Genomic DNA, 23,621 nt, shown 5'->3' on the forward strand with positions numbered 1-23,621 from the left:
TTTCACTGAACATAACAATGTTAAATAGGTTGTTTTGAACCTTCCTACTCATGCCAGGTTAGAAACCCTGGAAATCATTTCAAGTTTCCTCTTGGATTACAAAGAGTATTTCACTGCAGCATTTTACAGATGGTATACTCAATACTCACACACTTCTACATAAATAGTACTTTCAGTAGTTTAAGTACTTTCACAACTTCCTTTCTGATACATAACATTCACTCATTAACAATTCCTCATCCCCATGCCTGTGAAAGAATACCTAATGCAAGCATACCAATCATCTTTATGAAGCACCTCAATAAAGACAAACCTTTCTATAAAAGACAGGAAAGTGAAAAGGTGAGTAGCCATGGAAATACTGGTATTACTATCATTTTTAATAGCAAAAACATAAAAGCCTTGACAACAAAGAGTTTAGAAAACTTTTCTGAACAGGTGAATTCCTCTAACTCAGATCACAGGCCAGTCAGAAAAAGGCCTGCATTTTTAGGGGTCACTTTTTTATATTTTACCTTCTGATCTCCATATACATACTCTATTCCTTCTGCATATATATAATTTATGATTAGGTGAATATAGATATATATACAAGCAATTAATTATTTCTAAGCTTACTCAAAAATTGTGGGTTTGCTTCAAGTTCTTTACCCATCTCTATAAAAAGGAGTAAGAAAAACTAAGGTTAGCATACTAAATTGACTAGGAATAAGCCACATGAAAAACCTATGGAAGCTTTTCCATGTGTCCTGATGCCTGCAGTTAAAAAAAGAAAACACCCTTGCAATCTGTATTGAGATACATTTTTATTAACTTCAACTGATTATGCGGATATCAAAGTTATGTTATATGTCTAGATCCAAAGGAGAGGGCATCAGTTTAACAGAACTGGAGGCAAAAGCTCATAATTCCCTTGCCCACTGCTCATGGCAAGCAGTCTTCAACTAAGAAAACAATAGGGTTTTTTTAAGATTATTTTTGAAGTATGAGTGTGGCTCAAAACACTCCAAGGGTGGCACATTTACCTTTTTAAGTGCTGTAGGGCGTTTCAGTTTTGCAATCTCTCTCTCTTTTCCTCTCTTCACTTTTGGGGCAGTCGAATCCAAAGGATTAAGGCAACCCATAGAGGGCTGTCCCTTTGTAAAGGACCTTCTGCTGGCAGATTCTTTGGTATGAAAGGGAGCAGCACTGCCAACTAAATACAAGATAGGTATTAGTTTCACCAAAAGCCATGTCAGCTTTATTTCAACACTGTTTTCAGAATTTCCACTGATGAATTCTCTAAGTAGATTTTCCTTCCTTGGAAAAAAAGCAGTTCATAATGACAGGAAAATTACATCATCAGATATTGTTGCTTCCAGATGGTTTTAAGCTTTCTTCAACTTAGCCTCATGTTTTAGGAAACTGTGGATTCCAGGAATTACTTTAATAAATGGTAAGGGGTCTCTCTCAAATGACTACATGTAGCTTTATTAGTTAGATGATTATGGTAAGATAAATTGCAAATATTTATCCAAACGTTGATTTTCAGTTATTAAAGACTTGAATAGTTGACAGGACAAAACAGATGAGAGAGCAGAGCATGTAGTTAAGTGGATCTTTTGCCAGAAAGAATAAAACAAGTGCTGTCTCCAATGGAAATGCCAACAGTTCTTTGCTGAGCTTTGTTTGATATAACCTTGCCAACTTGAATTAATGTTTGAACACTGCTGAAACTCAAAGCAGGTAAAGGAACCAACACACCAGAAAGAAAAGGGTAACTATGTGCATATAATGATGGACTCCAGGCTACATACAAGGGCTTAGGAATCAGACTGGCAGGTTATAAGTAATTACAAAAATGTCAAGTCTGCATTTGGCAGCAAGTATTAAAAAAGCTAATTTAATGTTGTGTTGATAAAGACATAGCAAAAAAACATAATTAAGCCATTGTATACATTCATGATGGAACTATAACCTAATCTGTGTATGTCTGATCTTATTTTTAAAAGAATACAGTAGAACTAGACAAAGGTACAGAAAAAGAAATATGGATTCTCAGGAAAGATACTTCCAGAATTAAAGAACTAAATACAGTAGGACTCCTCAGAGACCTAACAGACATCTAAGAATCAGAAGAGGAAAGAAGGGAATAACTGCTCAGTCTTTGTAATACAAAGGCTGTGAAAGCTAACAAAATTTTGAGTTACAGCACAAAAAAACCCAATACTGACCTCCATCCCAAAAAAACACAGCAGAAAGAAAAGTTTCTCCACACATGTGGAGGATGTAGTAAGGTTACAATTCATTGCCACTGGACATTATGCACAGTAAAAGCATAAGGTAAAAACAACAGACAGTTAAAGAGAAAAATTTGATTTGAGTAAGCCTTGAGTCAGGAGACCTTGAACTATAAACAGCAGAAATGGGAAGAATATCCTAGTGACATATCCCTCCATAGCACAGTCAAAGGTATCCCCTCTTCCAAAGAGTATTTTATAAAAATCTTGAGTAGAGATGTTCCTTTCACATGTTCATTTCAGCACAGAATTACTCTCAGGACACAACTGAGTTTTGAATAGCAGATCTTCTTAAAAGACATTTGGCCTCAGCTCCAGATGGATTTTCACCACTGTGTACAGCAGCTTAGAGGATGATAGCACATGTAATTTATTGAGAAATGCATTAAAAATAACCTTCCCAGGTTTTTAATCATGTTTATATTCAAAAGCTAAAACTTGACAGAAAGAAAAACATTTAAGAAGCTCAGATCAATCACATTCATGTTGGCACAAAGTGTATTTAGGCATTGTCAGGCACATTAGAAATACCTGTGTATGAGAGAGGCCTGGTGTTGGTGATCTGACGAGCTTTCATTGCTTGCTGCTGCTTTTCAAGAGCTGCTAACATGTCACCCAAATCCAGCTGAACAGGGGTCTTGCTCTTCTTTCCAGCTGCTTTTGATAAAGCCTCCTACAACAGGAACATCACATACAATAAATACAAAGAAATGTGCCTGCAACATTCTTTACACAGGATTACTGCTATTGGAGATTAAGAGGAGCAACAGATAACAAATCCTCCTCTTGACCAAGTGCTGGGGGGGCAGGGTGCTACACACTTGAAGTTTTTTCTGTTCCATGCTTATCTCTGAATACTCTTGAGCTGTTGCAAGTGCTGCAGCCAAGGCCTTCTTCTTCTGACTTTTTGCACGCTTTGGTACAGAGGTTGTAATGGGAATTGGAGTTTGGACTATGTTGATTGGAGAATTCTCTGGTAAGTCATCCAACTAGAATTTTAAACAAAATGCAAAAAACCCACAGTTAAGACCTTTCTCTACAGGCCACCAAATATGGGGCATTTCAGAATCAAATCATCCAAGGTTTTGATTACCAGTATGACATCCTAATTAATTACAGCTAGATGACACAAGCTAATTAATAAAACTACTTTATATTTCATTTTAGTACAGGAAAGCTATTCTATTTAGCTCCAATGATGGCTTCAGAAGGTTTTCCAATCTGATTACTAAATAAAGAATTTCCCCCTCCCCAAGATTTCACATAGGCCTTGACTTTCCTGGAAAGCAGCCAAATAGATTAAGCAGTCTATAGGCACAATTCTGCAACAAAATATTTAAGTAGATCACATGCTAAAAAAAGCACCTTTCCAACAACCGCTCCCACAGCCTTAAAGCAGATGCAGTTTGAAATTAAAGAAACTACAAACTGTAATTATTTTGAAAAACTGACACCATTACTAAATATTTGCAGATTTAACAATTTTAAGAGATGTCTGCATAAAAGCATCATGATCCAGCCTGGGACAGTCTGTGATACTGAGTGCCTGCAACATGTATCTTACAATCTCATTAAAAGAGAAAAATCCTGAAGTTGTGTTGTTGTTTTTTTTTAAGATGGGTTCCCTTCACCACTTATTTTAATTGGCATTTCTTTAGCATCCAAGGCTGGTAACACAAAAACCCCAAGATCATCACAATTACTGACACGTAACTCTTGTAGCAGAGATTCCTAAAAAAATTACACAAACTGAATAGTTTCAAAAGACAATGCTTTGCAAAAGAAAATAATTACTTACTACTTTGGGTGAAATCTTCTGCTGGATGCTGCTACTTTTGCTGCTGCCATTGTCACTATTTAGCTCTGGAAACTCATCTTCATCCTAAACAATGCAGAAATTAAGAATAAAAAGGATGGAACCAAGGTCACCTGAGAAGCATCAACTGAAACTGCCTAAAGTAGAAAAATAAATTGAATGCCTAAGTCCCACATAAGCTAGAAGGGATTATGGGACACTAATAAAAAACAATGAAAAATTAGGAAAGCATTTCTGTATCCAAATAGTATTTTTTTAAGAAAAATTTTCTTCTTTACACCAAAATAAAAAATCCTATTAGAATTAGAGGGGATAAGCCAGCGAACACACCAATTTCTATTCACAAGTGAACAGAAAAAGTTACTTGAAGGCTGCTTATTTAATTTGTCAACCACAGTGTTCTAAATTACTGCACTTTCCACAACATCCACATACCAGTCTCTTTCTGTACACAATGTGAGGATCATCTCATAAATTAGTGACCTTGACTGTACACCTCTTGGAGTGAAACATTTTGTAACTTCCCACTGAGAACAACACTTATTCCGCACACAACTGGCATTGCTACGATGTGGAAAGGGTTTTCATACACCAGTACCTCAAAATACAGAGGTTCAGGGCTCTGCTCTGCTCGGCTCGCCTGGCTCGGAGCTAAAGGTTTTTCGTGTCGTTTCTGCAAACTCTGCATTCTTTCTGAAGATGTGCTGTGGTCTCTGCATCTGAAGCCAGACTGAAAAACACAAATGTGATTGGCATTTTGTAATTTCAGTATTTCAAGCTATGTACATGCATGCACATAAACCTGTCTCATCCCTGCTAATCAGCAACTAGGTACAGTTTTTAGAGGATAAATTGTGCTTCGGTGTTGTGGATTTTTTTTTTTTGGTGAGGCTTTCTGGTGTGGTTTTTTGGTTGTATTTTTCTTTAAAGCCTGCACAAAAATTCTATAGACAGTACCAGATTATTCCTGCCCCTCAAGACAGTTAATCTTTAAATTTGTAACTTAAATAGAAAGGTTTATTTTGGCCAAATATGAAGAAACTCAGGAGCTGCTGGTGACTAACAGCCATGAACCCCAAGGAACTGTCTGTAACCATGATCACTCCAAAGAACTTCCTCCTACTACATAATTATTCTGCATGCAGTTACTGCCTTTTCAACACATTTTTTATGACAATGCCCATGCACACAATTCTCTAAAGGCCAGAGACAGCAGCATAGTGGCATAAGGATTCTTCTGTTTATTATGTGACAGGTTGGTGGAAACCCATGTGCGAGTAGTTGGCAAAAACCAGTGGATGACTTGAATTTCACATTTATACTTACCTATTTATCAAGAAAATTTCCTACAGACCTCATACCAATTTAGTTTCAACAGAAAATAGTTTCTAGGACAATTCTGCCTTGAGGTACAGTGAATTTGGCTGAGGCAGCCTCATTTAAAACTTTTTGTGCCAGCTTTGTTTTTAAATATCTAAAATAGCTGCTAGATTTAGAGCCTAAACTGTGACTGGATGAAAGAAAGTCTGGTTCTTCCTGCTCTCCCCAATGCCATAAACTAACAATAGTGGCTTCCAAGGCCTCTGATTTGACAGCAGGTTATAAAAAGATTCAGAACTGCTACACTGCCAGATACAAGCATCCACAAACTTCTTTCTATAATAAACCCACAGTTACCAAACAGGAAGATTCAAGACAATTTAAGAATTCCATCTAAAAACCTAAACAGGCCAAGCTGGCTCACATATGTTTGCCCAAACAGGCACGTTTATACACAGCCCTCACTTGGAGCTCAGATTTCTTGTCTGCAATAACAACAGAAATCAAGCAAAACCTATGTTCAAACACAGGCAAATGTTTCAGCTTTCTTTGCACCCCTCTGGATCACCTGCCCCAGTAAAATCTCTCAAAATTAGGAAGACAACCTTCTCCATTCTCCTCACATACTAATAGCAGAAATCCTGTCCCAACTGAAGGAAGTCTACAGAAATATATTCAAGCTTCAGCATAAAAGAATTTTAAGCCATTAAGAAAAAATAAAAAATGTTTAAAAATGGTATGCTAATGTAAATTTTAAGAAGTTTTGAAGACAACAAGTGTGAGAACACAGGATTCTAGTTCACCAACACATCAGAATCTTTCTTTAGAAAGTTTGAGAATTTTTTTTCTTCTGAAGTGTGAATGGGTCAAAAACTGAACCAACTTTTCTACATCCACACTATCGTCATTTCACAGGTTGCTTTATATATCCAATGTTCTCCCTAGGCAGATACAGATAAAGCACAGGCTATAGGCAGAGAACTGTCAAGGATATTAAATTTTATATATCTATATATATGATATAGAGCTAACTTACAAAACATACCACTTAAAAATGAGCAAACACGCAAATAGACTTTAAGGTTAACTTTCTATGCTGTTTTCATTAAATAGCTTCTGAATGTTAATTTTATAATTCCCTCCAAATTCCTTATTTCCCCATATTTCAAAAAGCCCCAAATACTTCAATTGAGAACCATTGGCAGCATACCTGTGGATTATTTCTTTGCTCAGCTTGTCTTCCACCTCTAGAAAAGGTTGGAGTTTTTTCAATCCAAGGTTTTTTTTGAGTTGCTTGGGAATTTACATTAGTCCAACCTATACCAGCTGAAAGAGAAGTGCCATCTATGAAAAACTGAATTAGTATCCGGAACATATCATAGTGATTCATATGCCACCAGAGCCAGGAACACAATCCTGATACAAATAAAGTTCTTGGAGAAAGTCTAATTCTCCTGTGACAACACTGACTTCCGTAGCTATTCTCAGATGTTGGCAGTTACCTTTGTGGAACGTTCAAGCTGCCAAGAATTGATCACCACAAAGCAGTGAGAAAGGAACTCTCAGGTTCACATTCATATCTATTTCTGTTCAGTCATAAATAGCAGTGCCTGGTATCCCCTACTACTTCCAGACTAATCAAACTATTTGTTCATGGTATATGTAAAGCTTCTAAAAAGTATCAGTGCTTCTGAAATAGAGAATAAGAACTCCCTTGGTCTGTTACTACCCAGGTATGTACTGCAGCCCCTGAGGAAAAACTAAACAGGAGCACAGCTTTGTCTGAATGCTGCCACTGGAGTCTCTAGCTTTTTTTTTTTAAACTCATTAAAGAAAGACAGCTGTTAATAAATTATTAATGATAGCTATATACTTGTTCATTCAGCAAGTAACAGGTGTCTTAGTGGAGGTGGTTGGAAATCACAGTAAAGATGCATCCTCAGAAGTATCTGATCAGTTAGAGCAGCATGCTGAAGTGGATCAAGAGGTAACACAAATGTGACCCAGCCAAATTTTAAACAGCTCACCAGTCAAGGCAATGCTTACTTGTATTTATCGATGGTTCTACAACCTGAAAAGGAAAAAAAAAAAAAAATTATTTTTGTAATTTTCATTAGTCTGTAGGCTACAAATATAGTTAAGTTACTCAGTTATGTTTACATACATTCATTGCACATGAATCTGTATTTCTTGAAGCCATAGCTGCAGCCTGGTTATTGCCATGCTTGGGACTACAGTAGCCACTGTCACTGTCAATGTCTGCCTCACTTGCTCCCTGCTCACTGGAGGACTCTGCAGCAGGGTGAGAGGTTCTCCTGCGCCTGCCTTTTGACTTCCAAAGCATCGTGGAGGCGCTCTCAGAAAGTGACTTATTGGCTATATCTGAAGGAAAGTCTTCAAGAAACAATAAAAATAAAATTACTTGTGCAGGAGTTCCTAAGAGACATGAAAAAGCTACACATCATAAAAACAAATAGAAAAAGCCAGTCTTTGCATTAAATCAGCATTTAATTTAAATTACATCTAGGTCCAACTGTTATTGATAACAAACTCCTTCAAGAGCTGGCAAAGTTTCTGCAGGAGAACCATGTCACTGCAACATTATAAGGTGACATACTGAGAAGGTATCTGCAACCATCAGCACCTTTTATTCATTATCCTTTTGAGCTGCAAAGACTTCTCTTAAAAGCTGCACCTGAATCAGGTCCACCCTCTTTTAGAAAAGATGACAACTGACACGTAGTTCTAGTTATTTCCTACACCCAGAACTTAAAAATAAAATTACCTGTTTGCTGTGATGCATCAACCAACAAAACAATCTTTGATCTGTTCTCAGGACCTGATGAACTGGTCTCCTTCTGAGTGGCAACATTTTTCACTGGAGGACGTTTACTTTTTATGTGCATCTGTAGCTGCTGCTGCTGCTTTCAAACATTGCCACAAACACAAAAAAAATGTGATAAAAAATGAGATATGTGCTTCCTCTGCAAAGACATTTTCTTTATACAATTCTACTTATCCTATTCAAAAGCAGACTTACTTTTTGAATGACTGGTCCCCTGTTACTGCTTCTGCTCCGCTGAGTGGACAATGGAAAGACCTGGCCTGAGGGGCTGGGACGCTCAGTGCACTCTGTGGTTACTGCACTTACAGCATTTGCTGCTTGAAAGGGTGCAGGATAGGGCGTAGGGAAAGGATGATAGAAACCCATGACCTGAGCACAGGGTGCTGGCATCAGCTGATAGTAAGTATATTCTGTAGAAACAGGTGGCTGTGCAGATATTATAGGATAAGCAAGGTATGGTCCTGCAGGATTTGGGCTGGGTTGTTGCCATCTGATGTCATTGTTATATAATGGAAATTGCCTATTAAAAACAAACAAAAGGCAAGAAAACTGCTCAGTAAGTCTTCCCCCTCTTAAAGAAAATTCAGGCCTTGATCACCCCTTCAAAAATAACAGTTCTATTATAATAAGTTCCTAAACTCAACATATTCTCCACTAATAACGTGAAGAAAACTGGATACAGTTACACATAATACTGAATCAGCTACATGGCACCATGCTATGTTTCACCATGGCAGGACCCAAGCAGGACACCCAAAGCTTGGCTTCATTCAGATATTCAGACAAAAAAACCTCCTGACTGCCCTAGATGATACAAGAGCACAGCAGGTGACTTCGGGAGGGATTTGTACCAGACCTTCATAGCCAAGAAAAAAACAAAATGTAACAAAGAATATGATTGGAGAAAAGCAAAGGGAAGAACACAGTTAAAAGACTGAAGGCAGAGAAACTTCCTCCTCATACATGAAGGGTTAAACATGGTGAACAAAAACCTTAATATACAGCCCATAATCACTGACTCTTTTCAAGCCTCCACGTTTAAACCCATTTAAAACCCAATCATCTTCCATGAAGATGACAACCACTTATTACCTGTTGGATTGATTTTCCTGTACAAATGGATAGCAAGTGATCAGGTAGCTAGGGATTGGAGTTGGTTCCATGCCATTAATTCCTCCACTGTCGTTAGGAAGTGCCATTGGGATCATTAGTGTTTCTGGACCCTTCTTCTGAGGAATAAATGGTTCTACTTCAGCTGACAGCTTGACATTCTTAAGAGAAAATAAATAATGCCTTCATTAATTACAATCATAAATTGCTTGGGAAAATTTAGATTGATAAAGTTGTACGCAAGAACCATGAACAGCAGGCAAACGGATGACAAGGCTACAGGATTTCTGCAGGACACCAAGAGAGGTGGAAAACAGTTGGCAAGAGCTTATTGCATCCTTCCAATCAATGCAGGGTGTAATACAGATCACTAACATTCAGCATTTGTGTTAACCTTTACAACTGCAATGCAAGCACTAATTAATTTAAAAGGGACTGAAGCCCAGATCTTGCAGAGGATATATGAGTCGGAGCACAGAACGAAACCAAATTAGCACTGTATGTGGAGCACAGTTGTGTAGGCTTTCAGAAGTGAAACCAACATATGGAAGATGTAGTAATGCCTGGCCTGCTCTACAAAACTGACCATGTTTCTAGGCAATTATAAAAAAGACTTTTCAGCACTAAACCGTAGTTTAACTGCTAAGAGATGATGCACCACAGAAGAACCCTCCCCACACACTCTAGCTGCACAACTTGGATGTATTTTAAAGTGTTAAAATTATGATTAAAGGTCGTCATGAAGAGGGCTCAGAAATCAGTTTTAAACTGTGCTTTTAAAGAAAACTATCTCCCTCAATCCTGAAGGTATCCTTAATTTAAGATGGTTTTGTACAACATAGCTGCATCTTCCACTCAAACAACGAAAAATGCTGTATTCCATAAAACAACCGCAGAACCAAAGAACCCTTAAATTCTACATTCCACTATAACTTACATTCTGATGAAAATAATCTTTTTTGTACAAATATTTCAGCCTAATTATATGTGTCTCAGATTACTACCTCACAGACTATCAAATACTAAGAAGATTTATTCTAAAGCAGACAAGAACTCCAGACATTTTTCCTTCCATATGCCTACAAAATAATCTCAAAGGTAACACATAACCTGTATGAGTACATGCTCTTATAGTAGAAAGATGAAATCCTAAATGTTTGCTGAGGACAGTCTTCTATCCTTGCTACCGCCTCCAGAACATCCACACGAGCTGAAACAGTTAAATGGGAGCTCTGGAAGTATCATAGCAAGTAGTCCCACACCCACCACACACTTCTCACTCCATGCCTGTGCTCTGTGTCACATCCACAATCCATCCTGAGACAGCCTTCCCACCCAATATCTGAACCTCCAAGTCCCCAAAGTACTTCTACTTAAATAAGATCCCATATTGGTTAGCACGGGAGTGAAAGAGGTGGGAAGGGCAAGTTCAAAAGTTTTTTGAAAATACAGTTGTCCCGATGAAAAATGTCTTTTAAACTGACAAGATACACTGTTCTTGGCAGGAAAGTTTATCTTAATGACTGTTCTGAAAGTGTTTATGGCTATAGTATGGACATTTATATATATGGAATATAATATATGAAAGTATGTACCATCCCTAGAAGCGTTAATGCCAGCTTGGATGGGGCTTTGAGCAACCTGGTGTAGTGGAAGGTGTCCCTGTCCATGGCAGGGGTTTGGAACCAAACGAGTTTTCAAATCAGTTCCAATGCAGGGCAGTCTGATTCTAGAATCACAGATACAGGAGTATCACTCCTGCCATACAACAGAACAATTACCTTCATATCAATTAAATGCATTTCTTTATCATTAGTAGAGGGTGAACATTCCTTTCTTCTACAGTAACTCTTCTATTTCCTGAAGTTCCATTCAGAGGAGAAGCTGTGGGGCAGCTGCAGCAGCAGCACCGAACTTGTGCAACACAAATCAAACCCAGCTCTACCCCAAGCTTCCTCTCTGGCCTCGGGCACATCCCTCAGCTGCCTCGTGACTCGCCTATCCCTCTGCAAAGCTCCAAGGCATTCTCCTCAACACAAGAGAAAAACTTCTTATCATTTTTTTTTAAAGTTTTTATGTACAGCAAAGACATAATAAGTACCAGAAATACCAACACTGAATCCCCTCCCTGAAAGTTAAGAGGGTTTTTTCCATGCTATTTCAAGACTGTGAGGCAAAAATATTTGCTTAAGAATAAATTCACTTATGGGCTGGCCTATAAAACTAGATCAGAGATTATTCTGAATTGGAAGAGACCCACAAGGGTCATTGAGCCCAGCTCTGTAATGAATGGCCCATATGGGGACTGAACCCACAACCTCAGTGTCATTAGCACCTGCTCTAATCAATGAGCAATCAAAACGCTAAAGGAACACACCAAGGGTGCTTCATCCCAGAACACACAGGAGTAAAACTGGCATGAGTGTTTTATAAAATGTGGCATTCCTAAGGAAACACTGAAAACTGCCAAACAACTATTCCTAACCTGCTGGTCACTATCCTACCACAACGTGCCAAGTGAACTTTAGCCAAGATACTAAAAATAAACTAGTACTGGCTCAGAAAACAGTCAAAACATTCTATTTGTCATTCATATTGGGACCAGATTTCCCATTTTAAGGATCTCTCCTATGTGGCTGTCTGCTCTTTCCCTTATTTGGGAGATTTACATGAAAACACAAAAATCATTCTTTATTGACAAATCTCTTGCAGAATGGTCTCATGACAATGATTTATGTGATATTGTGCTATATCATCACTCATTATTAGGATTGTGAGAGAACAGTCTTTCACATCAGATATTAGAAATAGAGCTGTAGCTGATCCAAGCAGGAAGTGAGTGATTCCCACCTGCAAGGCTGCCATAGCAAAATATTTCAATTCTCAAAGATAATCCCTACCTTACTTTTACATCCAAAGTGGATTCGATAAAATTTGACTTATTTAAATCTGCCCAGCAAAAAAAGGGTATGTTGGGGTTTTTGTTTGTTTATTTTATATTTATTAAAAACCTCCACAAGACTCACTCTTATAATGTAATTTCATTATTTTAGGAAAATAATGCACATTCTTCAGCTTGGTTTTATCAAGTTCAAACGATTCAGAGATGCCCAGACTAGAAAGACAACTTTAATTCTTCCTTTCCTGTTGTCAGTCCCTTATACAGGTTATGATTACTATTGCTATGACAGAGCAATTACCTGATATATTTAATTATCATTTTCTGTACAGCTCAAAACAAGTTTAGCTTACCTGTAGTGGTAAAATAAAGATACAGCAGATCTTGTAATCATAAACACATCTGGGTGCATTTGAAAGTTAAATCCTTTTTTTTTGCTTGCAGAACTTGAGGAGTGTCTGTTACTCAAAGGAATCAGAACTGTTTCACATACCTCTTACATGCATTACACCTGAAACACTCTCTTGCGCAGTTTAGTCTGCACCTACAGGTTTGGTTGGTTTATGGCAGTTGGGTTTTTTTAATCCTTTCAAGAAACTTGTTTTGGCAAAGGATTTAGGGCAAACTTCTGCCTTCAGATTTTGCATTTTGTTCTGTAATGCACACACACATATATATGCCAATTCATCAAAACAGCAATTGAAAACTTAGAAACCTCAGTACAGGTGTTTCAAAATGATTCTGCAAGCATAATACATCCAATTCTCACATAATTTATACATTTCATTAGACAACAGGGCCCTGTTTTCACTTTGGGGTAGAAAACAGAAGGCAGCCCAAGTGTATTACCAACTAAACTAAATTAACTTCAACATATTGCTTCCTTAGAACATTTTACCAGGCTTTCAAAAATACTTCAAGAGTGTTTCACAGGCTGTGTGTTCAGATGAGGGCAGTAAATTTACCGACCTTAAAGCAAAAAGGGGAAACAAATGTACTAAGTCAGGTCGGACTGCTAACCAAACCAAAACATCAACAGAATCAACTCTGCAGGGTGATTCTCCAGGCATTTCAGCACATTTCACAGATGGTCAGTGGTTTCACTGGACAAGTGAGGGAAACAAAAAAGCAACGCTAAGTAATTTGTCCAAATCTTAGCAGACCTTTTTAGGACCATAGAGGAAATGTTGGTGAGGACAGACAGCAAGGTACCTCCTCTTTTTGATAAACGGTCTTCTTCCTTCATAGTGCAAGGAGAAAAATTGAAACAAAAAAAAGAACCATCACTCAATTTAGTCTCAAGTGAAGGTGCTACTAATTTCTCATTGCACTGGACAAACAGAAGGTATCTCCTACTGAAACTTGTAATTTTTTCTAACAGGAAAGGCTCCTTTGGTGAGCCACAGAAACAACAATGCCAAAGAAGCAGTTTGGTGGTGGGCTTGGTTTTTTAAATACTGACATGCTTAAGACTCAGGGGAAAATGCAACCAATAACAAATGAAGTAAACCCAGAACACAAGACAAGCTCCTTTTTGTTTCAGAAGCAAACAAGAAAATGCATAAAACAAAGTGCATGCAAATATATGTGAACACAATTCCTCAGAGATTTCACCCACACAGTACAAGTGGAGTGCCAAGTGCACACGAACAGCACAAACAGGACTGATCATGCCACTGGTTTGTAGCCACAGACAAGAAAGATCTGTCAAACACAAAAAGATTTGGGAGAAGGCTGCCACACTTTGCCTAGTCCTTACAACAGAGCACTTGTGATACAAGCTTATGCTTTAATTGCTCTCACAGCATTGAGATTTATTCTAGTCTGCATCCTCTAAAACAAATTACTGCTTTGCCACTGCCATCAGTAAATGCAAGGTGGTTTGATCACGCCATCTAAAAGCAAACACTGAAAACACTGCAAGACCAAACTTATTTTTGACTGCAACTTTTTCATGTTTGTTCAACCTTTCACATCACAAAACCAAACAAAGCTTTATTGGAATCAACTTTTGATAACCAAACTCAATTCTAAATATAAATTTAAGTCATGCTGAAACATCAGGTTTTCAATCAGCTGCCTATTAATGGAAACACACCCCTTCAAAAAAAACCAAGATTGAGACAGAAGCCTCTTTTGTAGATACCCCTAGTTTCAATTTACAAAACGTTTTGCAGCAGCTCATTACATATTTCAGTCCAACAATTACAAGTCTTTCAAGACAGCACATATACTGAAGAGCTCCTTTGTTTCCTATATAAAAGCTACTGTAGTCATCAACAGCTGCAAAGACAGAAGATGACACAAGCAGGAACAGACTGGTAAACTTTGTCCTATAGTTATAGCACTGTACATTTAATCTTAGAAAAGTTTTTGTTCATTGTAGCCTAATATCATTCAGCAATTTCCATTAAATAGGATCTCTGTCATCCTGCTCTCAGAGGAGACTGCTTAGATATCAATCTCACCATTTACAGGGTGAGAAAATAGACACAGATGCCACATCTCAGAGGGGTATAATAAAATCAGCTGGTTTACTGTCTCAAAGTCTGGAAACAAGAAGTCTCATCCCAAAGTAAAATAAAAACAGAGCTCAAACTTTTGGGATTTTTTTTTTTTAAGAAAAACAATCCTGCTTCTGAATTCTGGATTTCATCATTTAAAGGCTGTGTTAGTAGTAAGGCAAGTCACAGTTCATCTATTTTAAGATAAACGTTACAAATATGGAAGTCATTGTTTCTATAATTAGTTGCTTCCAAGTGGCAGATACCTCGGGAATGGTAAATATGCAGTCCAACTGGAAACACCAGCAGCAGGCCATTTAACGAAGCACAAAATTTAATCTTCCCTATTTACATTTAACATAGTCATTTCAACACAGCACTTAAAGCAAATACACTATGAAGTGACTTTTTCCCTTTTCCCTCAGCTCATAAAAAGGGAATCGTGCACAATTCTCTTCCCTTTAACAGAATTAAGTATCATATTCAGAACATAACAAAGCTAAATATTTAACATTTTTACCTATATATAGAAAACAAGCAAGTGGCACAACATGACAAGCTGGCATGTTTAAACTCAAAGCCAGACTATTCTAAGGGGAGGGGGCAAACTAAAATTTAATACTCACAAAGATTGTCCAAAGACACAAAAAAAGCTACCAAAAGGATCCTTTTCACTTACCTACTTTACAGCATTTAAGAGTACAAACTTCTAAACTCATACTATCCAAATGAAGTAGTAATATTTGAGTACTTTGTAGATAGTGTACTAAAAGGATAAATCCAGCCCATTTATGCAAATCAGTCTCCTGATCTCCACGAACTAGTCAATGATAAATAATTTTGTACTCAAACAGTTAAGATATTCATGGAATCACATCAATAACACTTAAATTCACCAAAGAACATATTCTAAAATGAGACAACACAAAACTCACAAAATCCAAAATCGTTCTGCACTTTCAAGATTCAAAAGAAAGCAATGTATGGGAAACCAGACATTTTCCAGTTTTCCTCAGTTGAGAAACCTTCCATGGGTAAGAAACACTGAAAGAAACTGGACAGGATAAAAGAGCACAAAACATTGATCTAGATCTACTCCTATGACAATCATATTATCAAGCCACCTGTTGAGTGGTCACGAATAGCAGAGGTAAGCAGAACAGGCTGTCTTTAAGCAATACTAAAACAAAACACAGGTCACTGATTTTGCAACTTCACCTGATTTCTCAACTGTACTAAAGGAACCAACTGTCTTAATCACAGAGCAAGACAAAAGTATAAGACTGAGAAAAATCAAAGCACAGCAGTACCTTTGAAAGGGGAAGTTGTTTCTCTTTAGTTTTCTGTCATATTCTGCTTCAACAGAATGCATCATCTGCTGAGTTTTCTCTCTTTTAGGAAAATAACCCACGCTTCACTGCTGAAATCCATACACTTTTTAATGGGAAAAATTTTGTTCTGGTGTAGACAGAAGTAAACTTACACACCCACTACAAAAATTACAACTACTCTTATCATAAAATAATTGGGCTTAAGCAGCTTTACTCCATTTTCATCTCTGTCAGCTGCCAAAATATCACTGAGCATATTATAACAAATCACATCAAACATTAGGTAACAGAAACCTTAAAGGCAGTCCAAAAGAAACATCTTTTTTATCAATTAGGTGCCCAAATGATCTTGCAACCAGAAATCTCATACTTATTCACTAAGCCAACACCACAAAACTCTGTTTACCCATCAAAAGCATTTGTGATCTTCCTTTACTCTTGAAATACCACGCTAACACAGCACAATAGTCCTAGCTGCTCATACTCCAATTCCACAGCAGTTACTCCTAAAGCACATACAGTTACTATACTGTGCCTGAGAGAGCATTCTGAGGGAAAGGAAGGACAGAATCAGTACTGCTAACACACATTTGGAGGCTTTAATGCTCATTTATCAGATGTCATGCAGTACAGGCACAGAAAGGAGCCCAAATAACGAAAAAATGAGACGGCTCCCAAAACTGATGCAACCTTACCAAACACTTACACTGGTAAGAAATTATTACATTCAATTCTTACAGCACAAAAGGGTCAGACCCAAAGCATCTAGGAGTCTCCTAATCAAGATGCTACTGTATAATGAGCAGACAAAAGCAACACAATTGTTGAATCATTTTAGAAACTAATCAGGTATTCATTATTTATCTGCCTAGAAGCCTCACTAGGGGCTAAGGAACCAACAGGACCTGATATGCTGCAAACATAATAAACAAGATGATTCCTACTTCAGAGCTTAACTACACCTTCAAGTTGAAATACTGCACTTAGTTAAGACAATCACTCCAAGTCAACACTTTATACTGTAAATAACATAAGAACTCTCTGTTTTCATGAACTATTTGACAGATGAAAAGAGAGTGGTTTGATAAGGACACGTGTGTGAACCTCTAGTACTGAAGAGCTCGAGCAACAAGGAATAAATATTTCACAAGCGTACTGCAGTACTAATTGCAGATGAAACAAAGGGGGAAAAAACCCCACCACACCAAAATCCAAGATTTTAAACCAAAAAGTCTTACAGATTGGACTAATGTAAATTTTACAGAATAAGATGGGGTTTTCTATATGAGAGCAAATAAAAAGCATTAAAAATTAAAATTATTACCACACCAAAAAAGCCCAGGAAGAAAGCCACAGTGGGAGCCATACTGTAATAACACACACTGTTCACAAACTTCCTTAGATATATGTACAGAATGAAAAGCAGTGTATCTTTACAGAGTACATTATTAGTCATTATCTACTTTGCTACAGGAACCTGTGTTATTTTATTCCTTAACCCTACTATTAGAACCCCTGGAGACACCAAAGCTAAAAACTAGGAAACAAAGAGCTGTAAATCACCAATTTTCAACACATTCTGCTGAAACAGAAGCTTAGAAGTAATATCGGGCTCTAGCAGATGACATCATTCATTTCAGATACATCTTTTAGAACTACCTCCAGATGATGAAATGTTTTATTGCACATATGTAACAAATCATACGAATTCTTAAGTCCCTGCTTCTGTTTCTTCATACCTACACTAATAAAAGCTCATAAAAAGAAGGCAAAGCGATTACCTCACAAAGCCAAGTTTAATATGGAAGAAAAAAATACAGCGACCTGTAGAATTAGTGAGCTACACCCACTGAGCTATGAGGAGACCATCAGCTGTGTCCTATCACTGAAAACTTCAGCCCAACCGTGACATTTACAGGAATCAACAAGAGTGACACCTCGATTGTGCTGTTAAGTTCTCACAGAAACCTGCTTCTTTCGCCAGAAACCAAGTCTCTGCTACTGACCAGGCAGGCTTAACCTAAATGTCACTAACTGCGATACTTCCCTAAGCTTGAAACAAAGCCTGGAGGAACAGGGGGGTGAACAACAGACCCGAGTTTTGAATTTCCTTGGAATTCCCAGGGCAGCCGCTCCCGGGTTCCCGGCTCCCCCGGACAGCGAGGCCGGGCGCGGCCTGACGCCTCCCGCCCAGCGATGGGACGGCGGCGGCGGGCACACACCGAGCTCCGGCTTCCAGCCCGCAGAACGCCCTTTCTGCGCCTCCCGAGGGCCGCTCTCCGCCGGCGCGGGGCGGCGGCTCCTCAGGGCCGGTCCCGGTGCCCTCACGGGCGGTCCCGGCGCCCCCCGCCCCGCAGGCCGCGAGCCGCGCCCCGCCCTGCCGTGCGCTGCCCGCCGCTCGGCCGCTGCCGGGGCCCTGCCGGGGCTGGCACGGCCGGGCCCGCTCCGCTCCGCTCCCCGCCCTCACCGCCGCCCCTCCCGCCGCGGCCGCTCGTGGTCTCTTCGTACCTTGTCCGCTTTGTCCATGGCTCCAGCTGCGCCGGGCGACGGCTCTAATGAGGGCGGCGGAGGGCCCGGGCCGCCTCCCCCATGGCGCTGCTTCCCCCGCCGCGCTCCGCACACGCCCGGAGCGGTGCCGGCCCCGCTCGCGGTTATCACGGGAACCGGGACCGGCTACGCCACGGCCGGGGCGGGACGGGCGGCGGGGAGGGACCAGCTGAGACGGAAGCCGGGCGGGTTCAGGCCGGGAACGCCTTCGCTCCCCGCTACGGCGGGCGTTCCCCTCCCGCGTTCCGGCCGCCCAAAAACAAACGAGGCCGTGACAGCAGCGTAGCGGAAACCTGCGGGAATAAGCGCGGGGAGCGCTGTCCCCCCACCCGGGGCCGCTTCGCCTGCGGCCAGCGAGGGCGGCAGGTGCGCGGCGGGCCCGTCTGCTCGCGGGCGGCGCTAGGGGAGGCTCAGGCCGACGGCGTCCTTGAAATTATCTGGAACACCGAGGGAAAAAAAATCAAAAAACCCTGTGATTTATTTAGAGGCAGAAATCTAAAAATGTCGCAGCAGCGTCTGGAGTGCAGGGCTGGGCTGTGGAGCGGGTCCCGTGTGTGCAGGGACTGGGGCGGCAGCAGCGCGGGGAGATTCTGAGACCCGAGGTTTGGCACGGCTTGTGTGACGTTTCCTTTATTTTGCTGCCCTGCTTTAACATGTGGTGAATGATGAGTAACGCCAGCGAAATCCGTGAGACCGTGTTCACCTGAGCCAGGAGAATGGGAAACGCATGTAGGAGCCTGTGCTGCACATGATCCCGTAACAACACACGATCCCCTACGTGTGTTCTGCGGGGGATGTCCCCACGTTTCATTACACTAATAGGTCTGCTGCCTTGGGTTCAATGGAAATGAAGCATGATTTATTTACAACTTGGTTGATTCATGGCAAGGGGAAAAATAAAGCAGAAATAGACTAAGTACCTTTGTGAAAGAAATATACAAAGGATATCCCAGATCAGGCTCTTGAGTGCTTCCAGGTGAAATACATTATAAAAATATTACCTATTAATACATGAGTCAGGTTCTTGCTTGATAGAGGTTCTTTTGAGGAATAAATGGCTTGCTTTTTAAAGAATCAAGTAAGAAAGCCTGTATCCGAATTTGACAGTAGTAGAAGCTATCAAGAATGTCTTGACAGACTAATCTTGCTATAGCTTCCCAGATTGAACCTTTACTTTATAATTAATCTTTCCAGATTTATGATAAAACATAACAATTTTTCCTCTTAAAATTTTATTTATTGGATAAACCAACATAATCTCTGTACTTTCTTTGGAGTTGCTCTTCACCATTATAACTTAATATGTACCATATGGGATTATGAAGATGGCTATTGCATGGCACAGCAAGATCTCATCTTGTGAACAGATGAGATGAACAGAGAATTGAGCAGACTGTCACTGCCTTCTGTGCTATTCCATCCACATCAGCAGGATCACCATCTAAGGTAACTCTTGCCTAGATATCTGCAACATTACGTATGTTCTGTGATTTAAGTTTTCATGAGGTCACAGTACACAAATTCATAGGTCCCACTGAGCATATGGGAAAGGGAGTGGGCCAGGTTGTAACCCCAATTAAACTGAACTTTCAGGTTTCTACTAATTTCAGTGAGTACAGTTTTACTACCAGTGGAGAGAACAGGAGAGCTGCTGCAGTGTCCTAACTGATACAGAAATCTCATCTGAACTGGAGAAGCTGCAGCAGTTGTATGCTTTATATGCACTTCTGTAACCCAGCGCTTTTCTTGACAAGATTAAATGGTCAGCAGAACTCACATAAGTGTTTATAATGCTGGGTGGTAAGACAGACTAATGTGAGGTTATGAGGTTGTGTTCCCAGGGGCTTTTACACAATGAGATTTGTTATTTCAACACAAGTCATGAAAGTAAAACTGGGTATTAAGCTGGTTCTACACAGAGCTTTCAGCTGATGCAATGGAACAGCATTTCATCAGTAATTGATGAACTTAAATATGAGATGGAAATCTACAGATAAATAATTATGAAACATAAGCTACCTAAACTTCATCTCACTTAAACAACAAATCTCTACTGAGAAAAAAGTAGCAGTTGAGAAAAATTCTAGCAGTTGAACGTGTTTCACTTATTTATGTGAAATTACGTAGATTTATTTCAAACTTAATAACTTTTCATCTCCAATGTGGGAGAACTTGCCTGACTGGACAGAAAACAGTGAAAAAATCCCACTGAAACAACTAGAACAATCATCTTCTTGTATTATCACACCAGTGTTTCAGTGTGGAATGCAGCTTAATTTGTTCAAATTGATGCTGACCATGGAATATATATTATGACATTTGCTTAAGATAGTTGCTGTGTTTTTAAAAAATAATGACTCATTATGGCAAGGCTGTCCGTAATGAAATTCTTCTTTTGTTCCCAAGATACATACCAACAGAAAGGTCACACTTGAAAGGGCTGTTATGCACACTCAAATAACAGGAATGTCTAAGATCTAAACTGGGCAGTGATTAAATAGACATCATATCTACATAAATCTGTACAATATACAGAAAGTCATGTTGGCTGACCTGAGTGGTCACTCAGGTGAATAAAACTCAAGTCTCCCTTGAAATTTAAATGTGTTATCACCAAAAAGAAAAACAAACCAAAGCACTCAGAACCAGTTATGTTAGATCCTCTATCTACAGCTATCACAAATATGCCAGGGTATCTGGTTACAACATCATCTTGATCAACTGTTGTGTAAGAGAACTTGACAGTGTCAAAATTCCTAAGGAAGCCATCAAAAAATTCTACAAACGCTGTTGAATTTTAAAACACTTGGTAGCTGCACGTGGCTGAATTTGAACATCCTTGGCAGCCGACTTTTCATACTCAATTGTAAGGGTCCAGTTCTCAAATCTGGCAGTTTGTAAACAATTATTGGTATTTCTTTGCTGCAACGTGGAGTAAGTGACTAGCTCATAAGCAAAAATGATGGTGGAACTCAGCAGGTGCTGACTGCAATTTTGCTACTAAGTTTTTGACTTTATTGCTGCATCTACTGGGTAGTGGAGATATTCTTCCTGAACACAATGAAGGAAACAAATCAAATGAAGAAGAAAATCTAGGTCGACACAAAAATAAAAAATGGGAGACTAAACCAAAATATCTCAGTAAAATGGAAAGGCACTTGGTAATGACTGTATTCAGAATTCAAATCATAGGATTACAAGCGAATCTAACAGCACATGTGTGGCTACTCACACCCTTATTTATATGGGCTCTGTTTACATCTAGTGGGTACAAAGTCCTGTGAAACACAAGGATTTGATTACACACATCTCACTGAAGTCAAGGCAGCTTCTCATATGGAAAGCTTGAACATTTGTAAAGGCTTAGTGGCACTGGCATGGAAGCATGAAATAAGGGTTGCTCAGTAACAGCCTCCCCCTGACGGCCAGGCAGGCTCAGACCGAGCTCCACAGCAGCACCTGAACAGGGACTGCAGCAGCACGAGTGGGGCTGGAGGCTGCCATGGTGAGCAAGTGGGAAAGGGAGCAGGAACGAAGCAGACCCCAAAATGACAGTTTTACTGGCCTGGGACTAAAATCTTCAGCATAATTACTGCAAAAGACAAGTCCACAGAGCGAAGTGTATCTTGGCACATAAAGCCGTATGTGGCGATGGGACAGGTGGTGTCCTGCAGGCAGCCCCAGCAGGGAACAGAACTGGAACCAAAGTGGGAAGGTGAGCTGGGAGCTGCTCCAGGAAGCTGAGAATCACGATTCACCAGCGATTACTGCCTGGCAGCAGGCAGAGAGAGCCCAGCACTCCCACCGAGAGCAGCTGCAGGGAGAGGCAGCAGAGCCAGCCAGGACAGAGCTGCCATGCAACCCCTCCTCACACAGCCAGGGAAGGATCAGCCTTCACCCTTGCTGTAATGCTTGCACTATTACATCTAAAATTTAGCACTACATATGCAATTATTCTATCACAGATAGTTTGCAACCTACCTTACCACACAGAGGCATTTCAATGGTGATAATCCTTTCTTAATATCTTAATTAACATTTAAATAGTTGACTAGCTTGTAATGTAGTTTACCTAGTTCACTAACCTGGTTCTAAAATACATTTTTAGCACTTTGAAAATAATAAAGTAACAGCTACACTTTTATATTTAAATTCCATATTACCATCTATATAAAGAAATTTAGTTCTGTATTTAGCCTGTATTTTTGAGAAAGCAAGGGGTACTGTCCCAAGTGATGTCCTTTTGCTCTACTCCATATATACACAGTTCCTACTCAAATTAATTCAATACCTCTCAAAGAAAAAAATATGAAAATACAATCTTCAATTACAGACAATGTTTTACAGCTGACAACTCCTGAGTAATTATGAAATCAGAGTTTATTTACAGACTAAAATTCAAATAACTTCATTATATTATTTTGCTAGGTGCATTTCAGCTGCCTTGCCATTTTTCTGGGGTTTGTTGTGTTGTTCAATGTATTTTCAGACCTTTTTAAAAGGAAAATGAAAATAAATTGGTTTCAGATCCAATCCATTAGAATAGGACTTTGAGATGCACAAAGAATACATTCCTTCAAAGTATGTTTGACTAAAAATAATAGTAAAAATCTAAAACGCAGACATAGCACCCACATCCTCCCAGATCTGCCTGTTGTTCAGCTGTAACGCATAAGCTGCCAGCAACTCAAAAGAAGGGTTTATAGATACACAGCTTAATCACTGTTGTAATCTTACATAAGATTACAACAGCCATTAAAATGTTCTTTTGCAAACAGTGTTATGGTAACTAGCTAAAATGCCAGTTTGTCTTGTACCAGCAGCAACAAGAGGTGTATAAAATCACCCAAGAACTTGTGACAAGTGTGGGTCTGACAATTAACAATAATTGTAGGAATTTAATGATTGGACCCAAGACTGAGAATGCAGTGAAGCTGCTTACCATGTCTCAAACAACCTGCAGTGCAGTG

The 23,621-nt window shown here is 39.5% G+C and overlaps 1 protein-coding gene across 1 annotated transcript in view; it reads right to left on the reverse strand.

Annotated features, from left to right (window-relative positions):
* SECISBP2L (SECIS binding protein 2 like) overlaps positions 1 to 18,785 on the reverse strand; it is a 28,067-nt gene extending 9,282 nt beyond the window's left edge. The window contains exons 1-12 of the mRNA XM_066558577.1: positions 18,613 to 18,785; positions 9,353 to 9,531; positions 8,456 to 8,780; positions 8,201 to 8,336; positions 7,580 to 7,809; positions 7,462 to 7,486; positions 6,626 to 6,741; positions 4,694 to 4,825; positions 4,078 to 4,161; positions 3,101 to 3,268; positions 2,811 to 2,952; positions 1,026 to 1,195 (exon numbers count right to left, since the gene is read on the reverse strand). Coding sequence (XP_066414674.1) covers positions 1,026 to 1,195; positions 2,811 to 2,952; positions 3,101 to 3,268; positions 4,078 to 4,161; positions 4,694 to 4,825; positions 6,626 to 6,741; positions 7,462 to 7,486; positions 7,580 to 7,809; positions 8,201 to 8,336; positions 8,456 to 8,780; positions 9,353 to 9,531; positions 18,613 to 18,630 — 1,725 coding nt within the window. The 5' untranslated portion in view covers positions 18,631 to 18,785. The remainder of the gene's footprint in view (positions 1 to 1,025; positions 1,196 to 2,810; positions 2,953 to 3,100; positions 3,269 to 4,077; positions 4,162 to 4,693; positions 4,826 to 6,625; positions 6,742 to 7,461; positions 7,487 to 7,579; positions 7,810 to 8,200; positions 8,337 to 8,455; positions 8,781 to 9,352; positions 9,532 to 18,612) is intronic.
* Between the last annotated feature and the right edge of the window lie 4,836 nt (positions 18,786 to 23,621).

Source organism: Molothrus aeneus, chromosome 13 (assembly GCF_037042795.1).
Source record: "Molothrus aeneus isolate 106 chromosome 13, BPBGC_Maene_1.0, whole genome shotgun sequence".
Classification (NCBI taxonomy): domain Eukaryota; kingdom Metazoa; phylum Chordata; class Aves; order Passeriformes; family Icteridae; genus Molothrus; species Molothrus aeneus.